Genomic DNA, 19508 nt, shown 5'->3' on the forward strand with positions numbered 1-19508 from the left:
TTTACTTCACAGGATAGCATGACATATTGAGTAGCTTCTCCTGGCCTCTTCACCCCCCTAGAGGGCTATATTCCAATGTCTATTAGAGCCTCAAAATGCACACTTCTGCAGAGGACTTTTTACCAGATCAAAGGAGGGAAACAGCACCAAACAAATTCCAATCCCCTTCACATATTTCCTTGGGGCCTTTATTCCTCTCCACACAGCAAAAGAGAGTCTGGCCAAATGCTAATATCACTCCTGTATAAGCACTTCCTCTTCCGTTCAGTAAATGACTTCCCTCATTATAATGCCATGGAGGGCAGACAGCCATAAAAAAAGGGATGCTTCCAGCACTGGTGCCTTGGAACTGTGTAACCATGGAAAACATCTTTTCATCTTTTCAGTTCTAGTTACTCTGTACTGACTATTTGTACTCTAATAAACAAACAACACTTCCTCCACAATAGCAAAATACTTCTCAGCAAGGACTTCTTTCCATGGTACGTTACCGTATTCTGAACTCAAGATACTGCCTAAGGACACAGATACCAGTGCACTTTGATAGTTTTTACACTTAGTTAAGGACCCCAATAAGCAACAAAGTCCACAGTATAATGGGAGCAAGGAACAGAGTAGGATCCAGGAAATTGCCGACTCTGAGTTGCAATGATGGATATTTTCGGATGTATGTCAGCAAAACTCTATAGCTATAATCTGGTGAGAGATGCTACCCGTCCTCCATTTTGAAGGACAGTTCTAAATTTGCAGAACATTATGTGACAAGATTGTGCAGCAACACAAACATATGGAGCGTGGCCTATTCTGTGCTACTATTCTGCGGAAATCAGTGACAATGGGAGGGTTCCTATGGATTAGAATAGTGCCATTTGAACTCTTCTGAAACTGTTAAAAATGGGTGTTCCCTCATGGAAAACTCCTAGCACTTTATTTTGCTATACATGCTTCAACAGGCTAGGGATGAGCGTGATATATTTTTCTTTGGAAATCATTCCTATAGTCCACATTTCCATAAAATGTAGACTTAAAATTGTATTACACACATCTTTAAAACTCAATTCACTGTTCTATTTAACATTCATGACTCTTATGAAATGGAAGGTGCATGCTTGAAAATGTACAGAAGTGGATGTTTAGGTATCAGATTGACTAATTACCAACAGTAATTATTTTTCCTAATCTTTTGTTTAAATACCATTAACTAGCTGCTCTTGAGAAAACCTGGATTATCTTGACAGCACTTGGTTGAACATTCCTTGCCACAATGGGCCAGATCTCCTGGTAGTGTAAATCAGTGTAGCTCTACTGATTTCAGTGTAGGTAAGCCAATTTACATCAGCTGAGAATCTGGCCAAATACACATTTATTGTTTATAGACTCCAAAGATCACATAAAATAAACATTAAGGTAATTGTTAAAATGATTTTGGATTTTTTTTCTTTTAAATACCACAAATTGCCCGTAACTTATGAGCTATAATTATAAATGATGGCATGTCTAGTATACTGACTTCATATTTTCCAACTCTAAAGACAGGGAAATACTGAGTTATTTCAAATACCACTCATCAGTGAGTAAATGTTAACCTTTTAGTGGCCCACTACTGAATCTTATTGAAGAGCAAGAAAGCATTAAGTTAACTGATACCTGACCTCAAAAGTGCTACGACAAACAGGTTCATGATGTAAAAAGCATTGGTCAGAAATAGCTAGAAAACGGGCGGGGGGGGGGGGGGAATTTCATTCTGACAAATTTTCTGAGCAGTACTAGCAACCATGATCTCTCGACACTTCTAAGTTACGGGCCTGTCTTAGCTTAAATCCCGTGTCTTAAATCTCACCTTCCCAACCTTTCTGTCACAATTATAATTCCCAAGCAAGCCTGAAACGCAAACAATCCTGTCCAGTTAAAGAATGCCATGAAAACACAACAAATGTCAGGACCATGCAATGCCCCATGGAACCCACCATGTCACAGCCACAATACTGGCCTCTGGTCTCTGAGGTGTGAATCACCTGACTTGTGCCTGAAGCTTTAAGAACTTGGGCTTTATATTTGTTAAATAATACATGCCTCCTTGGACATCAAGCAGTGGCCACATGCAGCATTTAAATAATCTGAAAGCATCCCAAGGATTTGCTGTTTAGAGTACATTGATTTTTGGGTACTCTCCATCTAATCTATCTAATGTGCTTCCTCAGTGGCCATCTCTGAATCTGTAAACTCTCAAAGAGGCATTTGAAATAAAAATGTTTATCATTCCAATAATGGCTTATTCTTGGACTTCATTCTGGATTCATTTAATTGGGGAACAAGTCCCCCTGCCACTAAAGTACTGAAAACTTCCCCTTTGTTTTTAAATGACAATTTGAGCATCGTTTCATTAAACCATTTGCAATTAACTCCCTGCATGCCCAAAATTTTTAAAGCTTCAAACCCAGCCGATGCACATTTGCTTCCTAGCAGAGTGAATCCAAAATGGTGGCTCCAATGCGCATGCAGGAATTTTTATATTTGACTTGTGGCTACACAAAATACATGAGGGCTGTGTGGGTGGTAAAGAGAAAATTAACGCTCTCCCCCTCAGTAGAAAAAATACCACAAGCTACCTGCTCCAAATGCAGGGCCTGCCAGAGAGCTGGTCATAAGGGCAATGAGTCTGTGTTCATCTAGAAAGACTTATTCCCAAATAAACTATAAAAGGATTGAGCTCCAGGGAGTCTGGCCTGGTCCGTACAAGAAGCAAGACCCTCTGTATGGGTTTGCCCGAGTTCAATGTAGTGCTAGTGTTGGTCACGGGACACAAGTGGAAGGCCAGCAGCATAGCTTCTTCATGAAACTACAGAGCATCTTGAATATCCCAGCTCCACCCCCATACATTAGCTGCTGGCCCTGAGTTTTCCAGTGTGTAACTATGTGCAGTGCCAGCAGTATTTAGTTAAAATAACAAGCTGTGATTTTTGTCTATCTTATGCAATTGACAACTGTGAAATTAACTTGGGAAGCACAGTCTGCTCCTCCTGGTTGGTGAACAGAAGATACATGGTAGTTGCAACAGTGTGAACCTTATTGAACTCTCTCTCCCTTGTTGCAGCTGTACTTACTTGGTGAAGTAGGAGAGGCGGCACCTCCTTCTGTCGATGTGGTTGGAGGTTTTGTGTCTGGCACGGGCAGAGGCACAGGCCTAGCCATTGGTGGCGGTGGCGGTGGTGGCAACATTGGAGTAGGAAGGAATGGATTGTGCACCTTGCCTTGGCTGCTGCCATTGGGCTGCCAAAAACAAAACACAAAATTAGCTATTAGCGGCCTCCAGCAATAGAAGAGGCCAGTTTAAAATTTGGTGTAACGAATGCTTAATTTCTCAATGGTAAGTAAAAACAGGTTGGAATGAAAAATTGCCATTATCTGTTCGCCATTTACTTCACTGGGCTTTGTACCGCAGCCCATCTCAAAATCTTGCAATAACTGTAAAAGACCTTTAAACCTATCTTTCATTTTTAAGCAAGAAATTCATCCTATTTAGTGGGCCAAATAGTTTCTCCAAAGTTAGCAACTGGTCAGAATCACCCTGAACCAAATTATAATCTTACACTGTGTAACCACTAAACTACCTACAGTACAAGTTTAGGCAGAATTTTGTCTCCCATTACACTTTCTATATTCATTCCTCCACTGTTCCCTTAGGATATCTGTGCCTGGGACGTAAGTTTAAATTTCTTAAGAAACTGCTCATTAGTAGGAAAAGAGATAATTTTGGGGTGGTTTAAAAGTCAAGCAGATGTCTTATTTCATGGGAAAAATAAGGTAATGTACTTTTAAGCAACCTGCACTCCTACATTCCCATAAAATTACCAATAGCACAGCTCCCATTTCAGCTGCCATTAGGTATCTGCTTAGAAACAACTGAGCTTATATCTGCTTTATTTTCAATATTAAAAAAATACTAGTATTTTGTTCGGGATGTACATAATCAAAGGCAGGATTGTTCTGCTTACTCAGCTATGCTATTTCAAGTGATTACTAGGAAAACTCCTGTCCATTAGTAAATAAGCTTTCAGCATCACAAAAATAAGGACTGGATATGGAAAATCTCAATCTTAATGTAAAACTAGACTATTGAGAACCATACCAATTGATGGCAGTACCATTATAAAGAAAAAAGTAGAACAGTTTGTGAATCAGGTACTCTGTTTTAGTGACAGAAATGACAAGATCTGTTTTGACAGCACTCCACAAATTGATCCTAACTTCAGTTCTTCTGGCACTGAATGGCCAATTTTCCATTGACAAAAGCTCAGTTTTAAATACAGATACATATTCTGAATACTGCTGAGGAAAAACTGTACTTAAATCTCTGCTTAGGTTTCCACTAATAAGAATTATTTAGGACTAAGGGCCCAATCCTACAACCATTTACAGGCCTGATTCTCATTTACACTAAAGCCACTTTAACGGCTGTGGCAATGTAGGTGGGTGCAACTCAAATTTCCACTGACAGTGATGTAAAAGGAGCCCTAGTGTAAATAGATTTAGGCTTGTATATGTATGTAACTGCATTAATAGTACTGTTGCTTTCAGGAGTACAATTACTTGTATTTGTGGAGTTGAGGCCTTACTCAGAAGTAATTTTTCAGAGATGTTTTTCAACATACAGCACCTTTAATAAACTAATATATTTAGTAACACTTCTCAAATACTTTCTTGTCTTACAAGTAGGCCAATTTTCTACCAAGTAGACCTTTGCTGTATGTTCATTGTGAATGTGCTAACAGTTCATAACGCAGATGGTTTGAGCTAAACTAAGCAAATGAATACTCAAGGAAAAAGAAAAGAACTCTATTGATTTGTTGTCTAGACATAAATGTAACTGCTAACATAATGCAGACATTATTCAAAGCCAGTATTGGCTGAGATATGCACAATCAGGTATTTTGGTAAGAAAAAAGTATTGAAGACAACACAGCTTATTAAATAAAATTAATGCTAAGAATTACATTAATTCTGCAGGTTCATTAACAATTTCAACGTTATGTATATAACAAAAGTAATAACAATTTTGATAATAATTATTCTGCTCGTGGGACACAATTACATTTTATTTCATGAAACATTCACAGCATTATTGTAGACACGATGTAAATAAAGTTTCATTTCTGTATTTGACTGGAATGTTGTTTCAATAAAGTGAAGAGGATGATTCACTTTAGTTGATTAAAAAATGAAAATGCTTATTTGAAGCATTGGAACACTGCTTAATTCTTCATAGAGATAAGGGGGAAAGATAACCGCATACAGAAATAACAAACTATAATAAACTGTACTTTTAACATCTTGGGTTCAAGTACTGGTCAACTTGATCTAAAGTGCTGTATGACAGTATTTTTTTTAAATGAACTTAGCTGATCTAAAACAGCTGTTTCTCACCCTCCCTTTTCTTGCTCTTCCCCCCGCCAATGCCAAAGGAATAATTAATAAAAATTATTTGGCCTTTGTATTTTGTTAAACCCAGTGGAACTAGGGTTCACATGTCTGAAGCTGAAGCATCGGTACAGGGATCCCAGAAGGTCATTGAACCACCAGCCCTTTCTGACTATCAAAGTACATTAATTACACCACAGTGTAGGTTTGTTTTCCTGTAGTTAGTGCTTTTTTCCCCCCTTGTAGCAGCTATTTAAGGTGCTACATTCATATGTGTGACACATTGTTAAGATAATTCCATAGTTAGGTGACATAGGACAAACACTTCTGAAGAAATAAAAATGGCTTCCTTACATTTAGGAACCCCACCTGTCCAGCCTGCTGACCAGCATCCGGGCAGACAAGTTGAACAAACTCTTTCAGAGTCTCCTGAGGATGATAGCGGATTGCTGGGTGTGAGAAGTATGGCCCAGGCTGCTGAATAATGGGTGATGTTGGAAAATGAAGAGTCGATGGTGTTGCATGTGGACTTGCTATAGGAAAGAAAACAAAGAAGTTATATGGAGCAGATTTTTGCATTAGATGACAGTTCAAATCTATGCAGTTGAATTATAGCTCTACTTTGTCTTTTTTTTAATGTACACTATTATTTATATATTTGACGTTCACAATTGCTATATCAAATCGCACTGCGTCCTACAGTCACTTCAGCGACAATGCTGAGCGTAAATGGAGCCAAATATTTTAAAAACAACTTTCTGTGTTTTTAGTGCACATTTATAAAGGAACCAGCGGTCCTTGATAAAAGTGACAACTATTCATTACCTTAAGAGCCTTTCTAATGAATTGAGCAATAAAAACTGTATTTGGGAGATTAGAGTTGATTTAATTGACATTTCATATAACTGATTTGCACATATGGATCTATTTTTATTTTGTACTATAAACGGTCATTGTTTTAATGATGCTCTTGTACCTCGTATATGTCATTTTTTCACACCAGTTTGGAAACCATTTTAAGTAACACATTTTCATATGATGCTCACATACAAAGGGGCAAGCTCATTTTGCAAATGACGTTCACAGCTCCTTCTACAACTTTGAAATCAAATCTCAAACCAGCCCCTAAGCCACAATCGGGAATGATGTTTAAGGGAAGGTAAATTGGTGAATGTACACGCAAAGGAGCCACGCGAGAGAAGAGTAACAAGAAAAGCTACTATCAGGACAGTCAAGGTGTAAACTAAAAGAGCCCCTTTTGCAAATTTTGCTTTCAGTTTAATACATGCAACACTACTGATCTCAACAGGATTGTAGAGGTGTAACTGAGGGCAGAAATATATCTCCTCCCCCCATACTATAGAACAGAGGTGAGCAAACTACGGCCCACAGGATGTCCTGCCCAGCCCCTGAGCTCCTGGCCTGGGAGGCTAGTCCCTGTCCCCCGCAGTTATGCCGCCACATGGGCCGTGGGGCTGCGAGCTCCTGTCACTCTGAGCGGCATGGTAAGGGGATGGTGGTGGCGTGCATGCACAGCGGTGCAGCAGTTGGGTAGGGGGTCCCGGGGGGCAGTCAGGGGACAGGAAGCAGGGGGTGGTTGGATGGGGCAGAGGTTCTGGGGCAGTCAGGGAACAGGGGGGGTTGGATAGGGCATGGGAGTCCCAGAGGGCCTATCAGGGGGCCTATCAGGGGGCAGGGGTGTGGCTGGGTCGGGGCAGTCAGGGGACAGGCAGAAGGGGTTGGATAGGGAGTGGGATTCCAGGAGAGTGGTTTGGGGGGGGGTCACAGAGGGGGGCAGTCAGGGGACAAGAAGCAGGGGGGGTTGGATGGGTCAGGGTTCTGAGGGGGGCAGTCAGGGGGTGGGGGTGTGACGTTATTGATTTGAACTGGGACCGTATAGAACATTGTTGCAACCAAGGTCCTGTAGTGGCACCAAATCTTGTATAAAGGGGGTCAAATAAGATATCTAAGACAAGGTTATGGTTTGCTGGTTAGGATTATGCTATCTGTTTGCATGTATCATTTTTGTAATTAAAGATATAAGTATTGGCTCTATACTGTCTGTATTCCAAACTTATGCTATGCTTCTGCGTGACACCCCAGACAAGTTGGTGTCAGCTCTGCCTAGCCTGCTTGATGGCCCATTGAGGATCATCAGCTATACAAGTGACCCATTGAGAGAAGGCAGACACGCCTTGTGACTCAGTAAGGTGTGCAGGAACCTGCCTGTGGACAGAACTCTGAGGTTTTTCCAGGCCATGTGATGGACAGCTTGTCTTTGGAACAAAGAAAGACCACATGGCGAGAGAATATAAAAAGCTGCTGCAGCTCCTCCATCTTGTCTTCAATCCTGCTTCTTATCTCTGGAGGAACTTTGCTACACTGAAGCTTTGAACGAAGGACTGAATGACCCATCCCAGCTGTGGATGCACTCCAGAGACTTGATTTGAACCTGCAGTTTATTCTATCACTGCTGCAAGCCTGAACCAAGAACTTTGCCATTACTGTATGTAATTGATTCCATTTAACCAATTCTAGCTCTCATCTATATCTTTTTCCTTTTATGAATAAACCTTTAGATTTTAGATTCTAAAGGATTGGCAAAGCGTGATTTGTGGGTAAGATCAGATTTGTATATTGACCTGGGTCTGGGCCTTGGTCCTTTGTGATCAAGAGAACCTTTTTTATTTTACTGGGGTATTGGTTTTCCTAACCATTTGTCCCCATAACAAGTGGCACTGGTGGGGATAATGGGAAACTGGAGTGTCTAAGGGAATTGTTTGTGTGACTTGTGGTTAGCCAATGGGGTAAAACCAAAGTCTTCTCTGTTTGGCTGGTTTGGTTTGCCTTGGTGTGCACAGAAACCCCAGCGTTGGGCTGTAACTGTCCTGCTTTAAGCAATTTGTCCTGAATTGGCACTCTCAGCTGGGTCCTGCCAGAACCAGCCTCGTTACAGGAAGCCAGGCTGTTTGGGGGGCACAGCCTTCCCTACCCGGCCCTCCATACAGTTTCGCACCCTGATGTGGCCCTCGGGTCAAAAAGTTTGCCCACCCCTACTATAAAAGATACCTTTACCCAGCTCCTTGCCGTGCAAGTTAGATGCTCCTAAGCTCATATCCACTTCCTCATTGTGTAACTAAAGCCACCATGTTACAGCACCTTGAATTTTGCTCCTTTTCTCATGAATAAGATTTTATCCTCTCTTCATAGAAATCTATCAACTTCGTTGGGGTATAAGCTTTTCCCTCATACTCAGGTTTATTTCTCACCCAAAACTAGTAATTATATCATTGTAGCTCCCTCACCCACCAGTTCTATTAAACTTCTTTGGTCTTCTGTGCCCATGTACCTCATTTGTAAACCACGAAGAATAGATTTGATAAAAGCCTTGGTAAGCCTTCAGTATCTAGCTCAAATTCTTGCACTGGATTTGGAGTATGTTTAATACACAGGAAAAACCAAAGCACAGGCTCACTTAACAGTATATGGGAAAGGTTGAAGGGATGCAGAAGAATAAGCCAAAATCAAATAGGGCAGAAGTAAGCACTCGTTTCTCAACGATTGTTATAAAAGGACCTTAACAAAACAAAAGCTAATTTCTCTCCCTTCATGGATTGGCAGTTTGATTGCATGTTACTTTTCTTTATTATTAAATCTTTTCTGTTCATAAAAGTTTGTACAATCTTGGAGGCTTCAGCTGTTATCACTTACTGCTTGGGATTAGGAATAAAAGGTCCCCAACAGGTTTGTTTTTGCAGCATCCTACTGGACTATATTAGTGTTTCTTCAAGGGTGGAATGCGGGCCTCAGTGAAGTATTAGGAAGAGTTAGTTTATCAGCGCAAGGATCTAAACTAATTACAATGGTGATGTGCCAAGTACTTCTGTTTTAGATCTGTTAAAGTTTGAGAACTACTGGACCAGAAAGGACCCAGGAACTAGAACCCAGGTCTTCAGAGCCTGAGGGGGTTGATATTCCCACTGTGCTACTAGGTGGTCATGCAGATGCATGGCCAGGGAGCATTGTGGAGAGTAGGTGCTGCAGGAAGTACTACCCACAAGACCCAGAATGACAGTACCCGCTCTCTAATTGGCCAAGTGCCCCTATTTAACCCCAGGAAGTTGTCTGGGTCACCACATAGACCTTGGTCTACTGCTGATTTTGACCCTGCCTCCTGTCTCTCAATTCTAACCTGGTACTATCTCTGGTCTCCGACCCCAGCCTGACTCTGACCCGACTCTTGCTTGCAGAACCTGGCCTTGCGATGCCTCCTTACTCCAGTCTGGCGACTCCTGTCCCTGGGGGCCAGACGTCAGCCCAGCTGGGACCTCTAGGCAAGACCGCCTACGCCCCGATCCCTTACAGGGCCACTGCTCTGATCCTCTATGGTTGTTCCTATACTCAGGCTAATTCATGGGGGCAAAAAACAGGGTCTATAATGGATATACCAAGAGACCTACCTCAGTAAGGAAGCCATTATTATGGAAATCTGTGTGCCTGAATGTGTAAATCCTCATGCAGTTTTAATCAATCAGAGGACATGTAGTAAAACAGACATGGATTGTTAAAAATCAAGCTGATTTTTCCCCTCCTTTGCTCTGTTAAGATGTTTTAGAAAAGTCCATACTTTTCTCATTTCTAGTTATCCTCACTATTCCAGCTGACTCTTCATAAGTTCATTTAACTCAAATTCTCCCTCCCCAGCCTGCATTTTTCATTAAACAAAATTTTAGACAGTGATATGTATTCAACTCTGCAATCTTGATGTTACTTAATTGCCTCTTCCCTTTTCATTGAGCCATTGCAGATTTACCCAGGTTGGACAGACACTTAGATTCTTTTCATTTTACTTGTTACTTTTGGCATCGACTCTTTAGACTGATTCCCAGTTCTGTGGGAGGATCCCAAGAAAAGCTGTCAGGAGAGCTGTGAGAATAGTAAAAACTAATCTCCCCTCAGGTGTAGCATGCTCTTAGCCAGTATTATATCCACACTCCTTCCCCCAGACACATGAAACATCACAGCTTAGTCTAGATTTTGCAAAAATTTACCATCTCAGCTGTTAAGCAGTAATAACCCAGTTGCAAAAACTGAACGTCTTAACTAATATGTCTATTATATGTATGTATATTAGTAGTATGCACTATTAAAAGAAAATGACACTCATTTGTCCACACAGCAACAAGAAACCAGCTAATAAACTGTTCATGAAGTAAGAGGCTGCATACAAAGTCTCAGGAAATTGTATTCCCAAGTAAGACTTTTAACAGGTCAAAGATGTATGAAAACTCTCCACCAAACTCAGTGTATTGTATCAGTTGACAGATTCCACTAGATATACTCAGCATTATCTAATAGCTAGAGTACAGGACTGGGAATCGGGAGACCAGGTTTCCAGTCCCGCCTCTGAAAAATACTCAGTGTATGACCTTGGGCAAGCCATTTCAGCTAAGATTTTCAAAAGTGTCCATTAAGATGGTAAAAAACCAGGCCTGAAGTGTCTGAAGTTAGTCATTTGTAATTAATGGACACTTCTGAAAAAGGCCTTAAATTCTCTCTGCCTCAGTTTCCCCATCTGTAAAAGGGGCTACTACTACTTACTTACTTCACAGAGGGTACAGTGAAGTTTAATCAGTGGTTGTTTGTGATCCAAAATCCTTAGATGGAAGACAACACAGAAGTACTTTTATTTTATGTATTTATTATTCAGAAGTCCCAAACTGTTTATTCAAGGCTCTCCTTTAAACCTGAGAAATGCATATTTTATTATGGACTTTACCTATTCAGTGATACAAAAAATAAAAAAGAATGCAGGTTTGAAAGTCGGGGCTTCATTTCTACCTGCAGTAGGAATGCAGAGGTAGGAATCTTCAGCGTTAATAAATCTTTTGCCTGTCTGTGGGGGGAATAACCCTCCTATCTCAGGCAAGCGTGAATATTTCAAAGCACACATGACTCTAATTCCATTGAAGCTCACCTGAATCATCCCAGTCTTTTTATTGAAGAAAATGAGATGATAATGTATGGTGGCCTGCAACAGATACACCAGTATTTTAAAACTACTACGGCTGGGCCAAGTAATTATGTGCTACAGCTGTTGCATGCTGTGCTCGCTTTTTCAGTGTTTTATGGGTTTTTAGTGCTATGCAGCATAAAAGTTAGAGGATTTTTTTCAGAACGCTGAATTCCAATGTCGGATTATGAAGGCCAGTCTTGTCTGACTTTCTCCCTTCTTGATTTGTAGTAGCCAATAACAAACTAAATTACAAATAAAACAAGTCAGACTCATTGATTAGATTAGCATTTCACGTGTGTCGGCCACATGAATAAAAGATTAAGTTGTGAATTGTATTCAGTTATATTATTAGATAATAAAGAATCAGTTAATTTGAAGCAGGATATAGTTTTATTTATATCACCCAACCCTTTCCTAGAACCCTGGGTGAAACTACAAACATACCAAAGCTGGACACTTCAATAGTTGATCTGTAAGACATTAAAGACAAGCCAAACAACTGTGCCATGATGTGAAAAAATCATACACATTTTGCAGAGTCTGAACGCCCAGCCAGACTGGGGTCCTTTCTCACGCTGGTGGGCACTTACTGCAGTAGTCCTAATGTAGTTAATGGAACTGCTCTGGTAATTGCTTGCCAGAGTGCAAAAGGACTTCATAATCTGACCGTCAGCAATGACATCGAATCCTCCCACCTCTCCCATCAAGGAATGAATGGTTCCTAGCGTATGGGACACAGACATACTGATCCACTTATATTTTCCCCTCCCGTTCACCCTGACTTCTCACCAAGCATCCTTCCAGCCAAGATGAATGGATGAAATTTCCCTCTTCATAATGCTGCTCCTTAAGTCTCCAACAGGGTCACTATTTGACATGCAACATTCCTCATCTCCTACCCAGCAAATGATTTTTACCCCTCTCCCCAGCTCCCAGTCCAAGGAAGCAACAGACTGCGTACTCAAACCCAGTTCTTACAGATGGCAGTACAAAGCACACAGCCCTAGACCATCCGACTAGACAGATGGAGTATTGGTTTCACTGGGGTACAATGCTGAAATAGCTATTGTATAAAGTGATAATTAAGTTTACTACTAACTCATTAAACATTGATCATTCTTCCTAGAAATAGTAACAATATAATCATAATGAAACAAGCAGTATTTTGTATCAGCTTGTTTTTGACTTTATGACAATTAAGAAAGTATTTTAAAAAAGTCATTTATCTAGAAAAGTTATATTGTGGTTTGTTCTCGGAGACATTTCCTTTCAGGCTTTTAAGATGCCTTAACTCCCTGCATGATGTGAGCCTTCTCACGGCATTAAAGTGGTGCAAGTGCCAATTCAAATTATGCAAGATGTATCCCACCCTTTGTACCCCTAAGGTACTTAGTCTCAAAATTGACCATATTAGAGTACTAATTGGCTAAGCCACCATGCTGGCTGATGTGAAATGCTTTCAAACACCATGAAACAGCTGTGTTTATCGGAAATATGAAGAGTGACTTTTTAATAAGGAAAGCTGGCAATGATCCAGATTTGTTGAAAAGAACTTGCACTTCTGTGGATAATACAATACAAGAGGTAAAGAAGAGAAGATTAAAACAATAACTTTAGAAAGCAGAGATTTTTGTGGTGAAAGCACTTACCCAAAACAAGAAAATAAATTGAGAAACTTGGGCTGGAATTTTTAAAGGCACCTAAGAGAATTCATGAAGTCCCACTGAATTTCAATGCCTAACACTGCATGCCTAACATCCTTTGAAGATCTCAATGTTTCTTACTACCTTTTGGAAATGGTCTTGGGTGGCCAAACACAGGCTGCTGACTTTTTCAATGTGGTCTGGGGTTCCCCTCACCTTTAATACAGAGATGCTGACCACAGAAACTACAGGTCTGTGCATACAGGCTATTCACTGAACTAGTACATTGCTGGGATCTGTCCTCCAGCACAAGACCAACATATTGCTGAAGTCCTGCATCATTCTGCAAAATAGAGCTTAAGTGGGTTGTCAATCTGGCCTGAGGATGAGTAAAATCAGGTAGTCCTTACAACAGACACTGCAAGCCCAATCTTGTTCTCGGTGAAACCATTGAGAGTTTTGCCTTCAGTCAGAACAGGAGCAGATACTTAGCTGATACTCATAAGAATGGCTGGGATTTGTGTGTCACTGATATTTTACCCTTGCATCAAGTAGGTAATTTTTAATTGTACCTTCAAAATACAACAAAATAGAGTTCACCCAACATACTTAGGCTGCAAGATCTTTGAAACAGGGACTGATGATAAATACAAATACTGATACAAATGATATACAAACACCCAAGCATGATGGATGGAGGGTCTGATCCTGCTCCCATGGACATCAGTAAGAGCAAGACTGGACACATAACGGCTTATGTTCAGAGATGTTGAATGCTTCCATTTCTATTACTGAAGTCACATGGAGCTTTGGGCATTCAGCACTTTTGAAAACCAGACCCATAATGTCCTCAGTTCCGGATTGGGTCCTGGTCCCTTTATGCTGGTCCTGCATAATAAAGTGTTGGAAACCATGTGCAACTTCCACTGGGAAATATTCATGGTGTAATTAAGATTTCCCAGTGGCATAGTACAGGCAGAAGGGCCTTGTACCAATGCCCCCTGAGGGCCACAGCATAAGGTGTGTGCCTGGGGACTGTCTATGGGTGGGGCTGAAATATCCTGGGCTTTGGCTATTCTGAGCTGCTATATTTAAAGTCTCGTGTCAAATTGATTCCTAGCAAAGCCAGAAAGTAGGGCTAGACTGAAGTCCAGAATTGGGGCCAAGAATTACGCTCTTGAAAACATAGTGACATTCTTCTACATATGCTAGATAAGAAATACTGAAAGAATAGTTAAAAAGGTATAAAAACTGAAGAATGCCTCTATCTCCTAAACAAAACAAACTGTAGGCCTTAACCAAAGGTCTTTTCAATGGCCAAAAACTACCATGTAGTCAACTAGTGGGGTTTCCTACTTCAAAATCAAGCACTGGCAACTTTTGCACTTTTTTTGATAATCAAGACGTGTTTTCATATACAAAAGGAAAAACTACCACTGGGGAAAGGTGTAGTGGTTATTTCATAAAGAAATGCAGTTGCTAAGTTTACAAAAGAAATGTAAATGCTCTTTTCAGAAAAACCCTACAACCTTTACGTGTGTGATGATATAATTCTGCTTTGATACTAAAAAGGCCATGGTAATGTAATCTGTGACTCTGGAGTGATATATTGCTGTTAAGTTAATAGGACTCCACATTCCCATTTCTAATATCAGTGTTTCCCCCTCCTCTTTCATTCTGTAGATGGTAAGCTGATACTACATAAACATTGTTAAAGCTATAGTTCCACGTTAAGTAATTCACTTAACTTTAACATGATTTATGGTTCTGTCAATAGGGGAGGTTGAAAATCCTAAACTCTGATGCTTAAACATAGGTTCCATATTTAAAGTAATAATGTGCTTTTTGTGTGTGTCTGAGGTTACAGAATTTAGCATAAAGCAGAGATAAAAATATTACAGTTCAATACACTGTTAAAAGCAGAGTGTAACTTCATGGATACATCAAAGAAAGCAATGAAACCGAATATATAATCAGTGATAGAGCAGGTAAAACACTTAGGTCCTTCAGCGCTATATTTTTATATTAATTTTTAGATTTGCATGACATTTTATAAGTATTTTTACACCCTCTCCCGTTTTTTAAATACTTTGGCTCAGTTAGATCAGCTCTCTTTGTCAGGATGAGTTTAAATATAAGTCCATTTTGTTAATCACCCCCCATTATTCTCTCTGGAACTTCCCCCAAGGCATTTTGCCTCTTTAAGAGATTAAGCAACCAAGTCATCTTGTTGCTCTAACATGTCCTCACTGGAACAATGTATTAACACAATTCCTCTGCAAAAGAGCTCTCTTTAGAAGTTTGCTGCAGGGATGACAAATTAACCCAGCATGGTGTCCCACACATCTATCTCAGTACAAATTATTAGTGTAATAGAGCTTTTAGTTATGCATTTATCTGGTAATTATTGAACGGTTACACAAAACGAAGCTGAGCAATCATGGCCCTTTAGGAGGCAATCTCAGTGGGTGGTCTTACAGTTAATTTAGGATAGTAGTCCTCTAAGCAGTTCACTCACACACAAATTAGCTAAACAGCCTGTTCCTTTAAATATTTCCTATGTCACAGGGTAACGCTTTACAATACAATAAAGGTAGAGTTTTAATTACACGGTTCCTGACTTTTGTTTAGTTGGAGTTTTAACCATTAGCAAGCCTCTCCAGTTTCAGCTGGGATGTTAGAGAAAGCAGTATTTGGGTGGTGAATGTAATCATTACTAAACCCTGCCTTTGAAGTTCTCTGTTAGGAAACTGCTTTTTCTCTACCTTCCATATTATCTGAAGTAGGGCCAAACTCAAACACTTAACACATACGGATGGCTACACACAGGAATAACCCCATTATTATTTTTAAATTGCCTCGCCAAGTTAGTATGTTGGTTACATGTCACTGTGTTGGCTAATCTGTGCTGGGCGTTCAGACTCTGCAAAATGTGTATGATTTTTTCACATTATGGCACAGTTGTTTGGCTTGTCTTTAATGTCTTACTGATCAACTACTGAAGTGTCCAGCTTTGGTATGTTTGTAGTTTCACCCAGGGTTCTAGGAAAGGGTTGCGTGATATATGAGTCATCAGTGTGCCCTTGTTGCCAAGAAAGCTAACGGCATATTAGGCTGCATTAGTAGGAGCATTGCCAGCAGATCGAGGGAAGTGATTATTCCCCTCTATTAGGTGCTGGTGAGGCCACATCTGGAGTATTGCATCCAGTTTTGGGCCCCCCACTACAGAATGGATGTGGACAAATTGGAGAGAGTCCAGCAGAGGGCAACAAAAATGATCAGGGGGCTGGGGTACATGACTTATGAGGAGAGGCTGAGGGAACTTGACTTGTTTAGTCTGCACAAGAGAAGAATGAGGCGGGATTTGATAGCAGCCTTCAACTACCTGAAGGAGAGTTCCAAAGAGGATGGAGCTCAGCTGTTCTCAGTGGTGGAAGATGACAGAACAAGGAGCAATGGTCTCAAGTTGCAGTGGGGGAGGTCTAGGTTGGATATTAGGAAACACTATTTCACTAGGAGGGTGGTGAAGCATTGGAATGGGATACTTAGGGAGGTGGTGGAATCGTCATCTTTAGAGGTTTTTAAGGCCCAGCTTGACAAAGCCCTGGCTGGGATGATTTATTTGGTGTTGGTCCTGCTTTGAGCAGGGGGTTGGAATAGGTGACCTCTTCTAACCCTAATCTTCTATGATTCTATGATTCTGTGATATAGCATACAATAACCAGCACTCTAAGGAAACATCTAGGGGCAACTGGAGTTATTCCTTTCTGGAATATATTATTCCACAATGGTATACGTCACTGTATAGCCCATTAAAGTCAGTCAGTACAAATTTGCTGCATGTTAGTTTAACGGGCAACCCACAGGCACAGTTTTGAAACACAATGCCACACTTTGGTGACCACCCAAGTCTCAGTGGAAATACTGTACTATGTGGGAAAACCACATTAAGACAACATTAGGCACTCCCCGGTGCTTTTTTCCCTGCATTCCTCTCCTCTGCCCATGTATCCATTGCTTTGGGTTCCTTACTTTCTGTCACATCCCCTGTTCTTTGCGTTTATGTGCCTCCTTCATTTCTCTCCCTAATATACCATTCTTAGTACTCTTTCTGTGTTTTCTTTCTGCAAGATCTACACAGTCATAGTGTGAGAAGTGATGTACATGTCAAGATGGGCTGTTGTATGAACCTCTCTAGGATTTCATGATCATGGTCAGTTTAACTTTGTAGCCAGCTCCAGGTGGTAAAGTCACTAACGTGTAAGGAGCTTCTGGGGCATCAGTACATTGCTACTATGTAATTATTGCCAATTATTTCAGTATTTTGCTGTCTGGTAAAGATTGCAAGAAGCCTGATGGCTAGGAAACAGGTTGGCTTTGCAATGCATAATAACTTTATTGGAACACATTGACCACCGAAAATGTTACCCTCATGTAATGTGAGTATATTACTTAAGAAATAAAAATCTTGCTGCTTGAATTTTTAAGAATTTTCAATTTATTTTAAAGCTGATAGTCCTGTCAAAACTTAAAACTAAGACTATAGGTAATGCCACCAACTGCTAGATATAATACCTTAGTTTGAGATCTATGTATCTTGCTTCAGAGAGGATCAAGGTACATGGAGTCAAGCCCAGAAAAACTGTCCTCATTAAGTGAGGATCCATGAATCAGTTTGGTAGCTTACCACTAAAGAAACCTGGAACTTGCTACCATCTGTTGGCTGTAGGGAACAGAAGGAAAAGTCACAAAAGAACTAAGATCCTTGGACCAGGATTCACTGCACATCTGATTCTCTGGCCAGCACCAGATTCTGTCAGCTGGCCACTGCATAGGTGAGGTAAGAGCTGGCAACAGCACCAGCACAGAGGAGAAGCTGCCACACATGGCCCTCCATAGCACAGCACAGTTGCTTGCTTCAGTCCATTCTATGGGGTTTTCTAACTGTTTCATTCAGTGGAACACTTCATAACAGATACTTCCACTTTTGGACCAGCTTCCTAACCCTGACCCCCACAACGGCTTTGTTCTCACAATGTTTCATTCTGCAGACTGCTAGGAAAGGCTCAGTGCATCCTTAGTCATTTCCAAACTAGGTGCACTAGAACAGGGGTCCAAGGAATGTTTGGAAGGCTGTGAAAGCTGCAAGTGTGTGAACTTAAAAGTAATGGACTGCCAATGGCATATCCCTTAAACATTCTACAAACATTTCTTTGCTCTATTTTGCACATTGTGTGCAAACAGTTTGTATTAGTATTAATGTGAAATGTTTGCGGTGCACACACACTCCCCCTCAAAAGGAAAATAGAGCCTTTTGTAATTGTTTGGCTGACTCAGGGGTTTATTCTGATTGTGACCTACTTATATACAACTTCTTTCTCGCTGGTTTTTCTCGGCAGCATGGAGACTGCTTAGTACACTGTATTCACCCCAAAGAAGATCCAAAATATTGTACATGTCTGAGCGCTGGCCACCAATACATGATATAAGAGAACTCATGGAGATTTCTCACCATACGAGGTGAATAGACAGTGTACACTACATTTTACTTGGCATTTTGCCACTAAGTTGTGCAACCTCCAATAACTAATAATATATAATAATTGTTTGGCGAATATATCAATTCATATAATGAGGTTATTGCTCCCTAAGTGTCATCTTCTTATGCTTGAAAAGCTTCTCTCCTTCCTCCTCCGCTGCTGATTCTAATGTACACTTTGCGGGATTGAACAAAGGTCACAGTCTGGATTTGCAGATGGTAATATAGTAATCCACCTCAGAACAGAATAATCATTGGAGAAGAGTAATAAAGACAGCCAGTGATCAGTGGAAATAGAGTCCTGGAAAGGAGCCATCTATCCAATAAAGATTCCAGTTTGGAACAAAACCCGTCCAGGTGATACTCTTAAAAGGACCTCAGATATTAACAGAGAGTGGAATTTCCTTGAAAATCCACAAAAATATGTTAGTGAGTGAGCCTCAAGTGGAAAAAGACCTCACTGATTTATGCTGAAAAAAGCAGATTTTTGTTTAAAACACTAGGAACTATGATACTCTTCTACAGAGTTAGTGCACACATTTTCTTCCAGCTTTTAAAAATAAAATTGTGAAAGAGAATCATTATAATTTGAACTTTCAAATTCTGTGTACCCTTGTGAACAGTCTCCTCACACACCTGGCAGATTTACTCAACTGCACACCAAATTTCTCCATAGATACTGTAGATACATTTGAACAAGAATTGTATAGTGACACATTTTTGCTTAAACCACATAAAAATGCAAAATACACAGAGTCTAAGTAAGGGCACAAATGGGTGCATATTGGTCTGGTATATCTTAAATTAAATAAAATGGGTGTAAGGTAAAATCTAACTAAATACTGAATAGGATTTGTTAACCAACTAGACAATAGTACAGAACTAAAGGGCA

At 40.4% G+C, this 19508-nt stretch overlaps 1 protein-coding gene across 18 annotated transcripts in view; it reads right to left on the reverse strand.

Moving 5' to 3' along the window:
* Positions 1 to 19508, reverse strand: part of NFIA (nuclear factor I A) — a 465041-nt gene that overhangs the window by 40812 nt on the left and 404721 nt on the right. For 13 of the 18 annotated variants that reach the window (XM_043520338.1, XM_043520341.1, XM_043520345.1 and 10 more), the window contains 2 exons: positions 5773 to 5951; positions 3105 to 3270 (listed from right to left, as the gene is read on the reverse strand). In XM_043520338.1, coding sequence (XP_043376273.1) covers positions 3105 to 3270; positions 5773 to 5951 — 345 coding nt within the window. The remainder of the gene's footprint in view (positions 1 to 3104; positions 3271 to 5772; positions 5952 to 19508) is intronic. The other 5 variants (XM_043520340.1, XM_043520343.1, XM_043520349.1 and 2 more) reach the window with 1 other exon arrangement.

The sequence above is a fragment of the Dermochelys coriacea genome, chromosome 8, assembly GCF_009764565.3.
Source record: "Dermochelys coriacea isolate rDerCor1 chromosome 8, rDerCor1.pri.v4, whole genome shotgun sequence".
Classification (NCBI taxonomy): domain Eukaryota; kingdom Metazoa; phylum Chordata; order Testudines; family Dermochelyidae; genus Dermochelys; species Dermochelys coriacea.